The sequence below is a fragment of the Gopherus flavomarginatus genome, chromosome 6 (assembly GCF_025201925.1).
Source record: "Gopherus flavomarginatus isolate rGopFla2 chromosome 6, rGopFla2.mat.asm, whole genome shotgun sequence".
Lineage (NCBI taxonomy): Eukaryota > Metazoa > Chordata > Testudines > Testudinidae > Gopherus > Gopherus flavomarginatus.
In genome coordinates this window covers 15,768,815-15,786,838 of record NC_066622.1, presented here as the reverse complement: position 1 = coordinate 15,786,838, position 18,024 = coordinate 15,768,815, and the positions used below count along the sequence as shown (strand labels likewise).

Genomic DNA, 18,024 nt, shown 5'->3' with positions numbered 1-18,024 from the left:
GAGCAGAGTAGTTTGAGAGACAACTGGAGTGGTACGCGGGACAGCTGGTGGAGCGGAGCGGAGCAGTTCGTAGAATGGCTGGAGCGGCTCATGGCAAAGGCTGTAGCAGAACCACATGGAGAGGCGCGGTAATCAGCCTTGGACCACGTAAGGTGCCCCTTAACATCGCTGCGCCCCCCACCCTCCCATCCCGGGCTTGGAGATAAAACTCTGCAGATAAACTTTTGAACTCTGGGGCTGCACTGACCAGGGACAAAGACTTTTGGGTGATTTTGGGGTTGCTGGACTTAAGACCCTGAGGGGAAAAGGATTCTGCCGAACTTACTTGGCGGAGGGGAGGTCTTTTGCTCACGGTTTGTGTTATGAATCCTGTTTGTGGTGTTTCCCCAACATAATGCCACATTGTTTCCCTCCTTTATTAAAAGGATTTTGCTACGCTTAGACTCTGTGCTTGCGGGAGGAGAAGTACTGCCTCTTAAAGGCACCCGGGAGGTGGTATGTAATTGTCCCAGGTCACTGGGTGGGGGCCCGAGCTCGTTTTGCATTTATTATCGAAACGGAACCCCTGCATACTGAACCCGGCCCTTGTTGCCGCCAACTCAGATGGGCAGAAGGGTTACACCACTAAAACTTGACCTTCAAACCAAAGTGGGCACAAAAGTGAACATAACTGCTGCAAATTATTTTTAAAATCCAAGTGAGTATTTATTTATCCCACATTAGCACCTATTCTTGCAAAGAGCTACTGACTTCAACGGGTTGTTTACATGAGTAACAAGTACTCACATGACACTTGTCCAATTCACCTTGTATTAAAGGCAAAATTGTTTTACTTTAGAAAAAGAGATTAAAAATAAAAATGGAATAGTTACCTCAAAAGTGAGTTTGTTTTTCTCTTTATCAGAGAAAGGAAACCTCTGACACACCACATCTCTTAAATATTCCTCCACAAATTCCATGGTTTGTGCAAATCTCTCCTTAATTTCATCTTTGGAAGTTCCACTGCTGTCATAGCTGGAGGGGAAAAAATTAAACTTGAATTTAAAATGCAAGTAACTAGAATTTTTTTTTCTAATCCAAGTTTGTCAAGATCTAAATAAGGTTAAGGCTGTTAAATAATTTATCCCAAATCAAGGAGACAGGAAGCTGAGGCCATAATTTCCTGGCTTTTGCTGCTTTGTCCCATATGCTCACTTTGCACTATTTTAAAACATGTGAAAAAGCAAGGTTTGTACCAATAAAGAGAAAGAAAGGAGGAAAAACATTTTTCTCATGGAAATGGTGACAAGTGACATACAGCAGCAAGAGAGCAGATGTGACCACAAAGTGCTAACTCCGGATACAAATGGGATTTTTTTCTGTAAGTAAAAAAACATTCTAGATCAGTTTTTAAAGAAAAATACACAATTAGGAATATGGGTGGTAGTGGAAATCTTTTTTTAAAATTATGTATTATTGGAAATAGTTTGCCTGGCTTAAGCCCTTATTTTCCCTTTAGCTTTTAAATCTGAAGATGCTCTATTGGATTTCCTTCAGAAAATTAACCTGGGGGAGGAAAGTTTAGCAGTCAAGTATTGCAATGAAGCAGCAGAGATTTAGAGACCCCAACTGAACAGAACGCGAAGTGTTTATTCTCTGGGACTGGAAAAAACAAACTAAAAAACTAATAAAAATCAAGTTAATTTTAAATCAAGTAACTATCATCTTGCTTGGAACATCTGAACACATTAAAGTATTTTAAAAATTATTTCTATTACAATAGTAACTAGAGGCCACAACTGAAAGATCGGAATCCCTCTGTGCTAGGTCCTGTACCAAAAGATAGTCCCCTGCCCTGCAGAGCTTACACTCTGATTAGACAAGACAGATAAGATGTGAGGGGAAACAAAGGCACAAAGATTTTAAGTGACTTGCCTAGATCACACAGTAAGTTATTGGTAAAGCCAGGAATAGGACACAGGTGTCTCAAATCCCAACCCAATGCACTATCCACGGGACCATGTTGCCTCTTGGGGAAAATAAAATGCAGCTACCATACAAAAGAATTGAGCTTTTCTATTCAATGAAGTTCTTCTCAGCAAGTGTCTCCACAGACACATTTTTAATACCACCAGGCTTCAATACTAATAGGTTAGTAAGATAGCACCAGTAAAGAAGTAAAAAAGATGACTTTTTAGTTTAGGGTTTGTTTGTTTTTAAATTAAAAAATTATTTAATTTCCTGCTCTTTCATACCTCTCCATGAAGTACTTACTCATCAATAGCAATTTCAGAAGGTATCTCAGACCACAGACGAGCATACTTCACTGGCGTTACTTGTTCTTGAGGATCACGGTCAACATGCATATGCAGCATCAGCCGGCAGAACGATGCTCTCAGATCATACGGTAGGTTTTCATCAGACATACAACGAAGAATGAGATCCACATCCAACTGGCCAGATATTTCATTTATAGCCAAATACTGTCGATCAAGGCACATTCTAGCAAAAAGATTAAGCTGGTACCTACAAGAGAAGAAACGTACACCTTAGTTTCCAGACATCAATATAAGGAAAGCACCTAAAAATGTTAACAGTGTTTAGCAATTAATGGTTTAGTTAAAAAGAAATGTTACTGCTATTAATCAATAGGTACAGGATGCTCTAAAAATAGAATAAATCATTTCCCAACACAAATAAAGGTAACATAATTGTCATCTGAGGGGCGGGACAACAGCTTTCCAAAAGTCACCTAGTTTGTCACAGCGTTGCATATTTTGAAGAATTAAGCAGCACTCGGTTTTTCTTTGCTAATGCTATTTCTTATTAAATACAGAAAGATTACAGAAGCCTAGTCATTTTAGAAGTTAGCACACTTCTCACTGGCAGCTCTCAAGCTACTCTTGATTGCTTAGGCAATGGAGTCAAAGAGACTATTAAACTGATTAAAGTTGGACACATGCCTAAGTACCCTACTGAACTGAGGCATAGGTCTCCATACCAATTAGTCACAGGTAGATATAACAATTGAGTTCATGTACTTTTTTTTCTGCTCCCAAAAGATCTAGTCAACAGGAACAGAACAGGCACCTAGCATTGAAATTAATGCAAATACAACAGACTCTAATAATTACTATAGCCCAGCAACTAAAGTTTAAAGCACATGCAGAGTATGAGTGTTTATATAGTCCTTACAGACCTTAACTCTAAAGAAGGGGGGTTTTCAATAAAAAGATTACAAGGCATTTAATTGAATCTTATTTCTTTGTATCGTGGTCCATGGAATTTTTCCTTACAGAATTGCTTCCTACTCTCTTCATTATATATACACTCATTGGTTTGTTATTGAAAGGTTAGAAGAAATTATTGTTAAGAGCATTTAAACAACTCTTTTTGGGAAGAACTCATAAGAATTGCATGGACTTAGCAAACAGATAAAGGGGAGGAAAAAAAAGTTAGAACAGGTCCACTTTGGGCCTGAAACTCTTAAGCAGTCCAAATCCAAAACATCCATTCTAATACCTTTTAACAAGTTTACCAGATGAACTATTTAAAGTTTTTAAACACAATATGCAAGGCCAAAGTGATAAGTAGTTAAAAAGGAATTCTGGTGGTACTTTTTGCACCACAATAGCCAATGGCCTGTCAAACTATTCTCAAAAGTTTATAGCCCGGACATAGGAATTTAGTCTGAGATGGAACTTGGAATTACAATGCGCCAAGAAACTGGTGTCTAGCCAAGTCATCTGGAAGCACTGCCTCATATTAAAAGCATAGCTTAATAGTGCAAAAAGGGGGAGGGGACCAAAAAAACCCAACCAAACTTCTTATGGGGTTTTTGCAAGTTCATATAGTGTCCCGGTGAGAACTTCAGGACATCTACTAAGTCTGGAGCTCACAAATAAAGTTCTAGAAGTGATATAGAACTGTGGTGGCATCTTGGAAAAAAAGAGCTGTTTGCAGGTTACAACCAACTCTTTCCTTTACTCGGAGCGCTAGCTGACCTTCCTTTCAACAACCCCTATTACAGATCAGATTTTACAAGCTAAAGTTAAGATCCTCATGAAGAAAATCAGACTATTGTGGAGAAAGCCGGATTCATGAGCATCTCCGTCAGGAGGAGACTCACCATAGATATATGCTACCTCGCATATAAATGCTACCAAACTCTAACACACTTTGAACCCCCCTTATTCTGTATTTACACTTACGTTTTCTCATTGTGCTCACATTGATTACTTGACTTCTATCTGACATCAAAACACAACTCTGTGCTTCTAGTGCATTTACCATGTACAGAAAGCTTTACTCCATTTTCTATTGGGTACTGAGTCCAGTGTTCTAAGTCTTTATTTGGAACTAATTGTTTATTATACTGAAAAGGCCTTCACCCATCGAGTTCTTATTGCCCTATCAAAACCAACTACTGCACACAGTGTTAACCTGTAATAGCTGAGTATATCCCGATCTTCCTTCTGCCCTTCCTTAGCATCCTGAGCCAACTCTCTGACACTTTTACTGCGGATTTCCTTGTTGCTGTCTCGCCAGAACAGCCAAACTTCTTCCTCATCTTCTCCAACCTCCAAGGTGTTTTCTCCACTTGCTACCTCTTCAAACTCGAACCGAGAAAGAACCAACCTGGCAGAATGAAAGAGGTTAAACAACAAAATAATTCAGTCCACGATATCTTAAAATATTTTGTTTTAGGACGACTGCTGAGTTGCACAGGGGTACAGTAACAGTGATTTGCATAGTCACTCAGGAGACTTGCATTCATGGTACCATATATAGCATTTGTTTCTCAACATGGCCACACAAAAAAATCCCATATAACGTAGGAAAAATAGAAGAGACATTTCCTTATACTACATGATGACCTTAGGTGTTCAGATACAATTGTTATGAGCATGATATTAAAACCTAGTTAGAGCTAAGTACTGAATATCCAATGTGAACAGTTATCCACAAAGACATATTGTATATTTTTGATTGGTTATAAAAATAATTTTGTGGCCATCTATATGGCTGAAGAAACAAGGGTATCACCTAGGGCAAGACAAATTAATGTCCAAGAAGACTTCTATTAATGTCCAAGAAGACTTCTGTGTAGGAAGCATTGATTCAAAAAACATCTAGGATCAATGAATTTACGTATTCTCCCAAACGCTTTGATTGCGCAAGTAAACTTTGATCTATTCGATATCCCACAAATTTCATTCTCTTTGGGTGTCAGAAACATAATTAAATTAGAAGAATGACTTCACACCTAAAATGGTAATCAAGGTTCTTAGCATCTGGCCAAAAGAAAGGTCACGAACTACATAAGCAAGAGGCACAAATTAAACAGATCAGCAAGAGACACTGAAACCTGGCAGAATTCTGGTAGAGAGACAAACATTAAGAAACGAGATTATTAATCTTGTCAAACCTAGAAATAGTGCCTGCAAGGTCTTTCCTATGTACCTAGATTTCATTTATTATCTAGCAAAGACATGTTTTACTCTTCTTGACCTCTTTTTTCAATATTAACCTTCTCTCAATTCCACATGCCAAGTAAACCCAGCTTTACTGAAGCTAGTTGGAAGTTGGTGCCTGTTATGGATACACATGCATTGTTTAGTTGTTCCCAAGAGATGAAAACTGAAATTTTGACCCAAGGTGGAATAGGCAACTATAAAAATACCAGCTTTTGCACTGCTGTGCAAAATTTCTCAGAGTGATTCTTCTGATTAAAAATGCCCTTTTCACAAAACTGAAATTTCCTGTGAGAAAATTATTTTCTTTTCTTTGGTGCCAAAAATCTGATTTTTCCTGAGGAAAAATCGAAATGATGGCTCCCCACCTGACAGGCTCTTGTCAATTTCACATACCCTATGTGAAACAGACAAAACCTTTCCTAGAGGACTTCTAAGGCTGAGCACCAGGATGCTCTTCCTCCCTGCCACCTGGAGATGGAGGGAGGAAATGGGGAGCTGAATGTGTGGGTTCTCTACCTCTTCAGCTCCTAAATCTGCAACAGGCTCTCTTCCTGACTGGCTCCCAGAATTGCAAGCAGAGAATTAAACAGCCAGGACAGAAGGCTCTTTTAATTTCATTTGTGAAGTTAACAAGAGCTTTCTGGGTGGACAACAGGGAAGCCAAAAAAAAAAAAAATCCATTTCAATTCCCCTGAAAGCGAATTTTTCTTAAAAAGCTTTCCTGAGGAAGAATGTTGTTATAAATGTTTTGTTGCAATTCAGCACAAATTTTTTAATTCAAAAAAGTGAAAGTTTTCATGGGAAGAATTTTTCATTTTTCAGAGACCTCTAAGTTCCTAAAGGTGCTGCTGACTACAGTCAATCTACCATGGTAAACCTAAGGGCCAGGAGAACACCCAGGCTCATGGGACCTGGAACACCATCTTATACAAGTCTGCTACATAGCAAATCCCAGAATATCTGCTTATCCAGCTCAGATGAGAGAGCATTTTAGCACCTTTAGTTTAAAATGGTTCACAATTTAAAATGTTATGTAAGACTGCAGCTTCTCTCAGTTTTATCAAGCTACCTGATGAAAATGTTAAATATCTGAAAGATGTCTAGAGTACATAGGGCTAGGAATCCATGTGGCAGCCATTTTGGTGCCTCCAGCACTCATCTATTGTGTATTTAGGATGGCTCTCACACATTCTAAATTTGGTACTCTCTGTAGTCTTGAGGCTAGTGTTCTCAATGCTCTGATCCACCTTCCTTATACACCAACTAGAAAGCTATTCATAAATAAGTCTCAGCTTACTTTGTCTCAATGAGTATGTCTGCATTGGCTGGATTCAACACAGCTTTACAAATCAGTTCCTGTGTCACTGGAATAGACTTGTTCATGGAAACACACAAATCTGAGAGATAATCCAAAAATCTATTTGGAAATAAAAAGACAGATGACATTAAATCCCTGTCATGGTTCTTCAGTTGACTCATTCTACATTTTATAAAGAGAAAAAGCATTTGGACAATCAAGTAACATTGCAGAGCAAGGGAGGCCATTGCACTGGTGGAAAGTTATTGTCTGGCTCAGAGGCAAGAGTGGATTAAATATGCTTCTCAAATACAGAAACAAGTTGGCTGACACGGATCTCTCAGGTTATGAATAAGAGAAAAAGGTAACTAAGTCCCAGTACAATCTGTCTTACCTGGGCTCCCTGTTTTTCCTCACAAGACTAACAAAAGTATCAATCTCAGCAGCCGTAATGTGCTTCTCCAGCAGTTTGCGATTGTTATGAAGCAATGCTGTAATAGTATCTTCCGCCAAAACATCATAACCAATTTGTTTCTGCATAAAGCCGAACTGCTTGGCTATGTATTCCTGAGAAAGAAGAAGAAGAAGGTATTCTAATCTCACTTGAAATTTAAACGGAAAAACAGTTAGCTGCTTATATCAGTATCCTAAAGGAACAGCTTGGTTAGGTTCTATTGTGTCTATGATTTAGGACCACGCTGAAAAGCAGGGAAAAAATATAACATAGAACAGCAATCGACAGTTTTTATGTCTACACAGCTACTGGACAGGACACATCCAGCCCTATCTCCTTTTCTCTGCTCAAAACTCTCAGAACGATGATAAGATTTGGTTTTAAATCACTTGATAGTGACGGTAGAAGTTGTAGAATGTATTGAAGTTTCAATGTGCCTTCAAAATTTAAATTCAAGAACAATGATATTCTCAGTCTTCCCCTGGATTAGACAGAGTTAATTACAATGAATTATAAATTCCTGTAAGTAATGACACTACTTGAACTGTACCCCATCTTGGATGAACAAACACATACACCCAAGCCACCAGCCTGTGTTAGACAGGTTCTAACACATAACTAACCTGATTCTTTCTGTAATCTTGCTGCGAGTGCCTCAGCACCCTGTAGCAGAGCCGGCAAATGTGTCTGAAAGGAGCATGACGCTGGTCCCCAAGCTCCTCCAGCCTGAGCATTGGCCCATCTCCACAGTCTGTAAACGGTGCTTGTAACAGCTTGAAAATCTATGGGGTTATTTTAGAAGATAAAGATTGAGACATGCTACCTAAGCTTAGTAAAGGTGAGTGGGTGTACTTACACATGCCCAGGTTCCCTTGTTGCTACTTTATGGCCTCTGTCTTGTCAGAACCAGAGCATAGTTTAAATCTTGTCTACATCACCACAGACATGTCAGTTCTGAAGGCCATCATTTTCTCCCACCTGAACTTCCATAAAGCTTCTTCTAGTTGCACAGTCTGGACAAAGGAGCTGTCTCTGAAGAGAATGCGGCTGATCACTTATGTCCAACCTTAGACGCTTTGCCTTTTATCCATTGGTTCTGCCTCTTGTGGTATCTTCCAGTAATGGGACACCCAGAGTTTTACACTGACCTACACTGCCAGAATACTGCTGAAAGCTAGTGAGGCAGAAGTTGCCTTATCCCAACTAACTTGTACTGTTCTGTATTCTGAGAATCCACTCTCTCCTCAGAATCTCTGTCACATGATAAAAACTCTCTTACCTGCTTTAGGATATTTTGCTCTCTCATCAGCTTTTGCCGCTCACGATTTGGTTTAGAGAATACCACTTCAAGCACATCTTGCCCAGAATTAGTTCCACCAGTAACAAAGTAAACCAAATCTTCCAGCAGCTTGGTAACAGACCTATATAAAAACCGAAAGTGTCAACACAGAATCGGAACGGTCAGTTGTGAAAAGAATTAACATAGACTGCAATGTTTCAAATGTTATTTTAAGAAGGAGATAACCCAGAAGTAGGAGCATATGGGAGTGGATCAACAGCTAACTGGAAACTAGTTTTCCTGGTTGATGTTGGTTTACAGAGGAAATGGAAATGCCATATCTTTAGTACCCCATACACTGGCTATTGTGTTATTGTACGGCCAGATAAGCAGATGGAGAGCCTCTTAACTCAAATAGAGGCCTACATTTTGGAAGCATAAGGTCCTTAGTTCTATGTACCAGGCTGCGTGCATTCATTACACGTAGTCACAAATTCTACAGACACGGCAGGGAGTGGAGGGGGTTGCAAGAAGTCATGTGTTCATCTCTCAAAGCAAGTTAGATTAGATATTCCCACATTCATTTTCCAGACTGTTTCAATATAGACATGCTATGAACACTTCCTCCCAGCCCTACAATGAATACAGATTCATAAACTTAAAGGCCAGAACGGACCATAATGATCATCTGTAATCTGACCTCCTGCACTTTGCAGGCCACAGAACCTCACTCACACATTCCTTTAGTAGGTCAATAACCTCTGGCTGAGTTACTGAGTTCAATCTTTATTTAAAGACTAAGTTACAGAGAATCCACCATTTATTCTCGTTTAAAGCAGCACGCGACCCATGCCCCATCGTGCAGAGGAAGGTGAAAAAAACCCAGCCTCTCTGCCAAGCTGGCCTGGGGGAAAATTCCTTCCTGACCCCAAATATAGCACATCAGTTAGACCCTGAACATGCCAGACACCTAGGAAAAAGTCCTCCCCCTCTAGTGTCTCATGTCCACAGCTGGGGATATTTCAAATTAGCAGTTGCACATGGGCCATATGCCATTGTAGGGCGTCTCATCCTACATCCTCCTTTAATAAAACTTATCAAGCTCAGTCTTGAAAGAAGTTAGGATTTTTCCCCACAACTACTCCCCTTGAAAGGCTGTTCCAGAACTTCACTCAACGATTAGAAGCTTTTGCCTAATTTCAGATCTAAATGTACAGATGGCCAGTTTATATCCATTTGTTCTTGTGCCAACATTGGCCCTTAACTTAAGTAACTTCTCTCCCTCCCTGGCGCTTATATTTCTGATGTACTTAGGGAGAGCAATCATATCTCCCCTCAACCTTTGCTTTGTTAGGCTATACAAGCCAAGTTCCTAAAGTTGTTCTCCATTTCTCTGATCATCCAAGTAGCCCTTCTCATTCCCTGTTCCATTTTGAATGCATCTTTCTTAAACATACATGGAAGATCAGAATTTGCACACAGTATTACAGATGAGGTCTCACCAGTGCCTTGTATAATGGTAATAACACTTTCTTAGCTTTACTGGAAATACCTCATCTGATGCATCCTAGGAGTATATTAGCTTTTTTTCCCCAGGGTCACATCACATTGGTAACTCTTAGCCATCCTGTGATCAACGAATACGCCCAGATATTTCTCCTCCTCACATGTATCTGAGGAAGTGGGTATTCACCCACGAAAGCTCATGCTCCAAAACGTCTGTTAGTCTATAAGGTGCCACAGGATTCTTTGCTGCTTTTACAGATCCAGACTAACACGGCTACCCTCTGATACTATTCTCCTCCTCTGTCATTTCAAAATGGTAAGTACTCAGTTTATGGTTAGCTCAAATTCTTGTTAGTCTCTAAATGCATAACTATTAAATTTCATCCCATTTCTGTTACTCCAGTTTTCAAGATCATCCAAATCTTCTCATATGATATTCTGGTTCTCCTCTGTCTTTGCAATAAATACCAACTTTGCATCAACTGCAAATTTTATTGGCACTGAAAGTGAGAGTGCGCTAAATTCATTACTGAAAATGTTGAAGAAGACTGGTCCCAGAATTGATCCTTGAGGAACTCCACTAGTAAAATCACTCCACAGCCTGATAGTTCATCTTTCAGCATGACTCACTATAGTCTCTCTTTTAGCCAGATCCTTACCAACCTTTTAATTCTCATATTAATCCCCATCTTCTTCAATTTACTTTACTGAAATCCAGGTAGATTAGATCAATTGCATTTCATTTACCTACATAATGGTTACCTTCTCAAAGAAAGAGACCAGGTAGGTCTTACTTGATCTACCTTTTGTAAAATCACATTGTATTTTATCACAGTTACTGTTTACCTCTATGTCCTTCACTGCTCTCTCTTTCAAAATTTGTTCTAAGACCTTGAATACAGTTGAGGTCTATTGTCTAGTTCCTATGCTCTCAGTTCTGCAAAGAAAAAAATCAAGGAGAGCTCCAGGGAACACAGATTGAGATCCTCTGATATCACAGAATCATAGAAATGTAAGGTGGAAATCAATCATCAAATCCACCTCCCCCTCCTCCAGCTGCACCAATACCATGTAAACCTAGATCTCCCTGACAGATGTTTGTCCAACTTCTTTTTAAAAACCTACAATGATGAGGTTTCCATAACCTCCCTTGGAGGCTTGTTCCAGAGTGTAACTATCCCTATAGCTGGAAAGTTTTTCTAATATCTAACCTAATTCATCCTTGCTGCAGATTAAGTTCATTACTTCTTATCCTCCCTTCAGTGGACATGGAGAGCAACTGATCACTGTTCTGTTTATAACAACCCTTTATTTATTTGCAGAGTGTTATCAAGTCCCCCCTTAATTTATTGCAGAGTGTTATCAAGTCCCCCCCCCCCCAGTCTTCTCTTCACAAGACTAAACATACCCAGCTTTTTTACATTTCCTTCAAAGTCACATTTTCAAAACCTCTTATTTTTTTGGTTCTCTTCTGGACTATCTCCAGTTTGCCCATATATTTCCTAAAATGTGGTACCTAGAATTGGACACAGTAATCCAGCTGAAGTCTCACTAGTGCTGAGCAGAGAAGGACAATAACCTCCCATTTCTTACATACAAAACTCCTGCTAACATACCCCAGAATGATATTAGCCTTTTTTGCAATTGTTTCACATTGTTGACTGTCACAAACAGATGGTTAAGGGTTAATGTCCCTTTTACTTGTAAAGGGTTAAGAAGCTCAGTAAACCTGGCTGACATCTGACCAGAGGATCAATAGGGGGACAAGATACTTTCAAATCTTGGTGGAGGGAAGTTTTTGTTTGTGCTTTTTGTGTTGTTCGTTGTTCGCTCTCGGGACTGAGAGGGACAGGACATCTTTCTCAATCAGTCTTTCATGTTTCAGAATTGTAAGTAATAGCCAGGCAAGGCGGATTAATCTTATGTTTGTTTTCTCAACTTGTAAAGGTTTCTTTTGCTGGAAGGATTTTTTACCTCTGTTCGCTGTAACTTTGAATCTAAGGCTGGAGGGTGGGGTGCCTCTAGTCTATATGAATCTGAGTACCCTGTAAAGAATTTTCCATCCTGATTTTACAGAGATAACGTTTACTTTTTCTTTCTTTGATTTTTCCTTGTTTTAAGATCCAAAGATCTCAAGGCAACCCAGGGAGGGGAAAGTCTGGGGGGAAAAAGAGGGGGATGGTTAATTTCTCCTTGTTTTAAGACCCAAGGGGTTTGGGTCTGGGTTCCCCAGGGAAGGTTTTGGGGGAACAGAAAGTGTGCCAGACACTAAATTCTGGCTGCTGGCAGCGTACCAGACCTAAGCTAGTAATTAAGCTTAGAAGTGTTCATGCAGGTCCCCACTTCTTGTACTCTAAAGTTCAAAGTGGGGAAAAAACCTTGACATTGACTCATTCAATTTATAATTCACTATAACCCCAGATCCTTTTCAGTAGTACTACCATCCAGTCAGTTATTCCCTATTTTGTAGGTGTACATTTGATTTTTCTTCCCTGAGTGAAGTACTTTGCACTAGGCTATTGAATTTCACCTTGTTGAATTCAGACTAATTCTCCAATTTGTCAAGGGTGTTTTGAATTCTAAGCCTGTTTTCCAAAGTTCTTGCAACCCCTCCTAGTTTGGTGTCACCTGCAAATGTTATAATGAAAATACTGAAAGGAATCGAACCCAGGACTGACCCCTGGGGGACCCTACTAGACACATCCTCCCAATTTGACAGTTTTCAGGTATAAGGAACAGCCGTGGATGGGGTCCACTACTTTTATATGCAGGGGGTTTGGTCCATGTGATTTATATTGTGCCTGTTTTCATTGGTGATACTCCCCACAAGTCTATGTTCATTCCCACTGTGATGGCGTGTGAGGGAAGCAGAGTTTTACAGCAGGTAATCAGTAGTTGATAACTACTCTTCGAGTACAGTCTTTCAACCAGCTGTAAAGCCACCTTATAGTAATTTCATGTAGACCACATTTCCATAGTTTGCTTATGAGACTGTCCTGTGGGACTGTGTCAAAAGACTTATTAAAATCAAGATAGATCACATCTACTGCTTCCCTCCATCCACTAGGCCAATAACCCTGTCAAACATTTGTTCCTGACAAATCCATGCTGGCTACTCCTTATAATTCCATCATCATCCATGTGCTTACAACATGATTTTTAATAATCTGTTCCACTCTCTGTCCAGTTACCGAAGTTAGGCTGACTGGTCTGTATTTCCTGAGGTCCTCTTTGTTCTTTCAGTCACAAGGGGAAGAAGAAACTAACTTCAGAATAGGGATTATACAGATTTACATGAGTAAAGGCAGCAGCCCTATCACTACAAGAGGCTTGCTTCTTGAGTCTCCTACCTTCTTTCGTTCTGGGTGATTGTTCCCTTTTCCAACTTGCCAGCAATGGAACCCAACACCTTGCTTGCATCGTTGGCAAAGTCCAAGTCCCGAACTTCTGCAGGAGAAACTGGTACTATAGCAAAAGCTTCTTTGTCCTCTTTTACTGGAGAGGTACCGATCTAAAACCCAAAGTAATTTTAGTATCACACCAAGATACAAGGGGCAAAGCAGCAGTAAAGTAACTCGGTAATATTAAGACATGAAAGAAACCACAGTCCTAACAGCTGAGATTAGAAACAGCAGTACAAGATTTTTTGATAGAATATGAAGTTTAAGAACAAAAGACTTCAATGCAAATCTATAGTTCTCCAATTCAGGACTTTTTGCAGTCACAACGCAGATGAGACTGCAAAAACATTGCCACAAACACCCATAAGACATGCTGCTCCTGATGATTACATTATAACAAAAACTAAAAAGCCCAATTACTCAACTAATGTTAGTGCTTAACTTTTCCGTTACAATACTCTGTACAGGTAGTCTTCATTAATATTGCACTGTTTGTTATTTGACTGACTTAGCAGAACAATATGCCTCAAAGACTCGGGATTTTTAATATTGAAAGTATTTTTATGAAAACACAAGACAAAAGATGGATTTGTTAAAGTTAGAAGACTTACTTTAAGCATCACAGGTTTCTCTTCTTCTTTATCAATTGGGATATTGGTGCTATGAACCCAGGTGTTAGTACACAGGTGTCTAAGCCTGACATAGGAGTTCCTACAACACAGTCAATAATTGCAACAATGAGATAGTTTTCAAGACATGTAATTGACCAGTTATCCTAGGTGTGTACAATTTTCAAGTCGTTGGCAGGAAAGACCAATAGGAGACAGATTATTTTCTGCTAGAAACAGAGTGTCCCACAAATAGAATAAAGCTTTTCAAAGTAGCAACACAGGTTAAAAAACTCTTCAGTTTGTTCTATATTGTGAACTCAACTCCAAAGCGCATCTATATCTTAACACACTGCAGCTCAACTTCTAACAATTCCTGTGCATAAATGGGAAAGGAAAAGCTACCCAAAAGCAGTACTTATTCTTTGAAAACCATTTGACTACTTACCATGCACAATCTATAACCGGCTCAAGTGTCACAGAAAGTAAATTAGCAGAATCTTTGTTAATAAGAAATTGTTCCCATAAAAAAAAGAAAAGTAGCCACACAGAGTACACTTACCTCTCACACAAACACACACGCGCATGCACTCTCTATGCCCAATATATTTATTTAATAGTATGAAGCAGCAAAGACTAGAGGAAGGGGCGGCTCTAGACATTTCACCGCCCCAAGCATGGCGGCATGTGGCGGGGGGTGCTCTCCCAGTTGCTAGTCCCGCGGGACTAGCGGACCCTCCGCAGGAATGCAGCCGAAGGCTGCCTGCCTGCTGCCCTCCCGGCACCGGCAGAGCACCCCCTGTGGCATGCCGCCCCAAGCACGTGCTTGGCGTGCTGGGGCCTGGAGCTGCCCCTGACTAGAGGACAGTCAGTAGTTCTTTCACTTCAGAAGACATTGGTTTAAATTTCTGTTAGGTCAAAAGTTTCCATAAATTTGGTGGTCTCAAGCTCATCCACAGCTCAGACCGAAAACCACAACCAGGGGCGTCATGCCAACCTACTAACAGACTAAGAACTAGAATAGCAGGGCAAACCAAGAAGAATTAAGCTAGCCTAGCATTGATTTGTGCGTGTAGGAAGCATGCACAGCACCCATGTGCAGTTGTGACTACATGAACAGTTTTTTTTGTTCCCTTTGTTTTGGAGCTGGAATTTCAACTTAGCCACAATGTTACTTAAAACTCAAGCTCCGTTAAGGTCACTCACTAATATTCTGCGATAATTTGCAGTAGAACAATCAAGTTCAAGTTTCCTCACACAGCTCAGCGGTGTGATTCCCAGCACAGGTAGGCAGACTTGTGCAAGCGCCTCTTAAACTAGCATGCTTATACCAGCAGTTTGGACATTGTGACATGGGCAGCAGCGTGGGCTAGCCACCTGAGCTCAGATCCCAGGGGATCAGGTTTGGACTCAGGTGGCTAGCCCAAGCCACTGCCTGGGTCACAACGTCCACACTGCTATTTTTAGCGCGCTAACTCAAGAGGAGCTAGCACGCGTCTGCCTGCCTGTGCTGGGAACCACACCTGCCAGCTGCAGTGCAGACATACTCTAGAAGTTTTATGCCTAAAGATAGAGTCACATCAATAGTTTTCACACTGTCTCAAGAAACTTCCTAGCCACAGAGACTCTGAAGCCTAACTATAGAAAAAAGTTGACGCTGTTTAAGTTTTTAAGTTCTATGTGTCTGAGACAACTGATGACCATCGTGGAACAATTTTATCCCTACTGTTGGCTTCAGAAAGGCTTTACTCCTATTGGTTTCCTAAAGATCTCTGCTTTGCATTTACCACACAAAGTACAATGCAAAAGAATGGCTACAAAGGAAGAATTAGCCATCACATAACTGCACCTGCACAACTTCTGAAAGCCATACAAGACACTCACTGAAAGGAACTCAACTTAGTTTACTTAATAGGACATGTAGAGTCCATTGTTCTCCAGGGTCACAATCAATCAGTTTAGACAAAATGCATTTTTTTAAAAAAAGGCAGATTACTTGGTCTTTGGAGCACGCAATGTGTCTTAACTAAGTTTGTAAGGCATGTAGTGAATAAATAGTGCCTTTCAAATGTTTGATTACTAGTAAATAACACTGTTGAGTTTGAGGAGCAATATGCAGAATTCACACACCTAACCCTTTAGCAATATAGATAGAGCGTGAACATGAATTCAGGAGACTTGAGTTCTATCCCTGGCTCTGGCCCTGGCCTGCTGCAGGACCTTCGGTAAATCACGTCCACTCCGTGCCTCAGTTTCCCCTGCTGTAATGTGGGGATAATGATATTACCATCTCCTTTGTAAACTGCTTGGAGATGTACTGATGAAGAGCCATGTAACTGCTAGGTATTATTACTATTAATACCTTTAATTAACTTGAAAGAGAAAAACAGTGAAATTTTTTTCTGTAATCTTAAAAATAAATGTTAGAGTGTCTGTATCTTTCAACAGCTAGTGGTTCTAGTAGAAACAACATCCAAGGAGAATATTCAACTCAAACTGGGTACTCCTGTAAGCAGTGAGAACCTGTTGCATTTAACATCATACCTCGGGACAAGGCTATCTCCCCCTCGCAAAGTGGTGGGGTCCAGCTCAAAGATAGAGGAAATATCATTTCCTTCAGGTACAGACACCAAAGAGTAAGCCATCTTCTCCTGAACATTATTCAACCCTCTTCTGGATGCATCTTGGTCAGGATCTGTCTATGGAAAAAATCCAATCAAATGAAGTCAGAAATGCTATTCCAAGAACTGTCAGACCTGTGCGAAAAGCCAAGCATTATATCAATCTGTTTCATAATTTGTGCACACAAATATCAACCTCTCCAAGTGCTGGTACTGGCAGAAGCTCCAGATGTGCTTTAGGACAGAAATAAAACTGACAATTAACTGCTTTTGCCAAACACATTTCTTCACTTTGTCTGCTGTTGGTAACTTTTGAGCATCTCTGGGTTATAATGTAATAATTCCTAAGTAATCCTGTGTCTACATCTTTTTACATTAAGTGCCAGAACATACACTCAAATTGCCAAAACATTCACCTCACAATGCACTGAAAACCTAGATCAGCTTCAGACTCTGCTGCAGATGATCCATGTCTCACAAGAGCCTTACCCTAAAGGCTGCGCTGAAGGGCTCCAGAAGTCTACTTGATAACTAGAACTTTAAATAAATATTTTGTAAGCAGCAAAAATGACAGCTGGCAATTCTATTTCCCAGTCACATTGTCAATATCAACTGTATCTAATAGATTCCAACAGCAGAAACAGAATTATACTTGTCAGTCACTGACAAAAATAAAAAGAAAGGTAACCAAGAAGATAGCCAGCTAGTAGTTTTCACCTCAGTTCATGGCATTTATGCTTGCACATTCAAATGTGTCCAATGCACAACAAAAAAAACAAGGCAACAATATCTGCTAGCACAATATGAAGTGTTGACCCAGGTTAACACTTTCATTAATGAATTCAGCGTTATAAATGCATTGAGACTTGAAATCACCAACACTTGTTAAATGAACAAGAACTTGGATGACTACAGTATAAAGCAGAAACAACAAGGAGTCCTTGTGGCATCTTAGAGACTAAAATTTATTTAGGCATAAACATTTGTGGGCTAAAATCCACTTATGCCCAAATAAATTGGTTAGTCTCTAAGGTGCTACAAGGACTCCTCATTGTTTTTGTTGATACAGACTAACATGGCTACTACTCTGAAAAGTATAAAGTAGCAAAGTCAGAAAAACTGAAGCTCAAGGGGGAAAAAAAATATGAGAAAAAGCAGTGGTTCGCTCTTCCTTTAAGATCTTTCTTGGGGACCTCAGCAGGAATCTCCAATCAACAAGGTAAAGATGTTAGCCAAGACTTTAAAAACTCAGGGACAAGTGGAGTAATCAACAACTCCTACGAACTTCAATGGGAAATGCTGGGATCTCAGTACTGGCGAACATCAGACCACTTAGAGACCTAAACAGTGAGTTAAGAGCCTAAACTTAAAATAATCTATTTTTGAAAATCTGAGCTTGGGG

The 18,024-nt window shown here is 40.0% G+C and overlaps 1 protein-coding gene across 6 annotated transcripts in view; it reads right to left on the bottom strand.

The window, feature by feature from the left end:
* The window catches only part of ITPR1 (inositol 1,4,5-trisphosphate receptor type 1), a 231,969-nt gene that overhangs the window by 107,900 nt on the left and 106,045 nt on the right, over window positions 1–18,024 (bottom strand). For all 6 annotated transcript variants that reach the window (XM_050957223.1, XM_050957224.1, XM_050957225.1 and 3 more), the window contains 10 exons: window positions 16,546–16,700; window positions 14,005–14,104; window positions 13,343–13,503; window positions 8,487–8,628; window positions 7,831–7,989; window positions 7,148–7,320; window positions 6,754–6,873; window positions 4,423–4,617; window positions 2,254–2,505; window positions 873–1,014 (listed from right to left, as the gene is read on the bottom strand). In XM_050957223.1, the coding sequence (XP_050813180.1) occupies window positions 873–1,014; window positions 2,254–2,505; window positions 4,423–4,617; window positions 6,754–6,873; window positions 7,148–7,320; window positions 7,831–7,989; window positions 8,487–8,628; window positions 13,343–13,503; window positions 14,005–14,104; window positions 16,546–16,700 (1,599 nt within the window). The remainder of the gene's footprint in view (window positions 1–872; window positions 1,015–2,253; window positions 2,506–4,422; window positions 4,618–6,753; window positions 6,874–7,147; window positions 7,321–7,830; window positions 7,990–8,486; window positions 8,629–13,342; window positions 13,504–14,004; window positions 14,105–16,545; window positions 16,701–18,024) is intronic.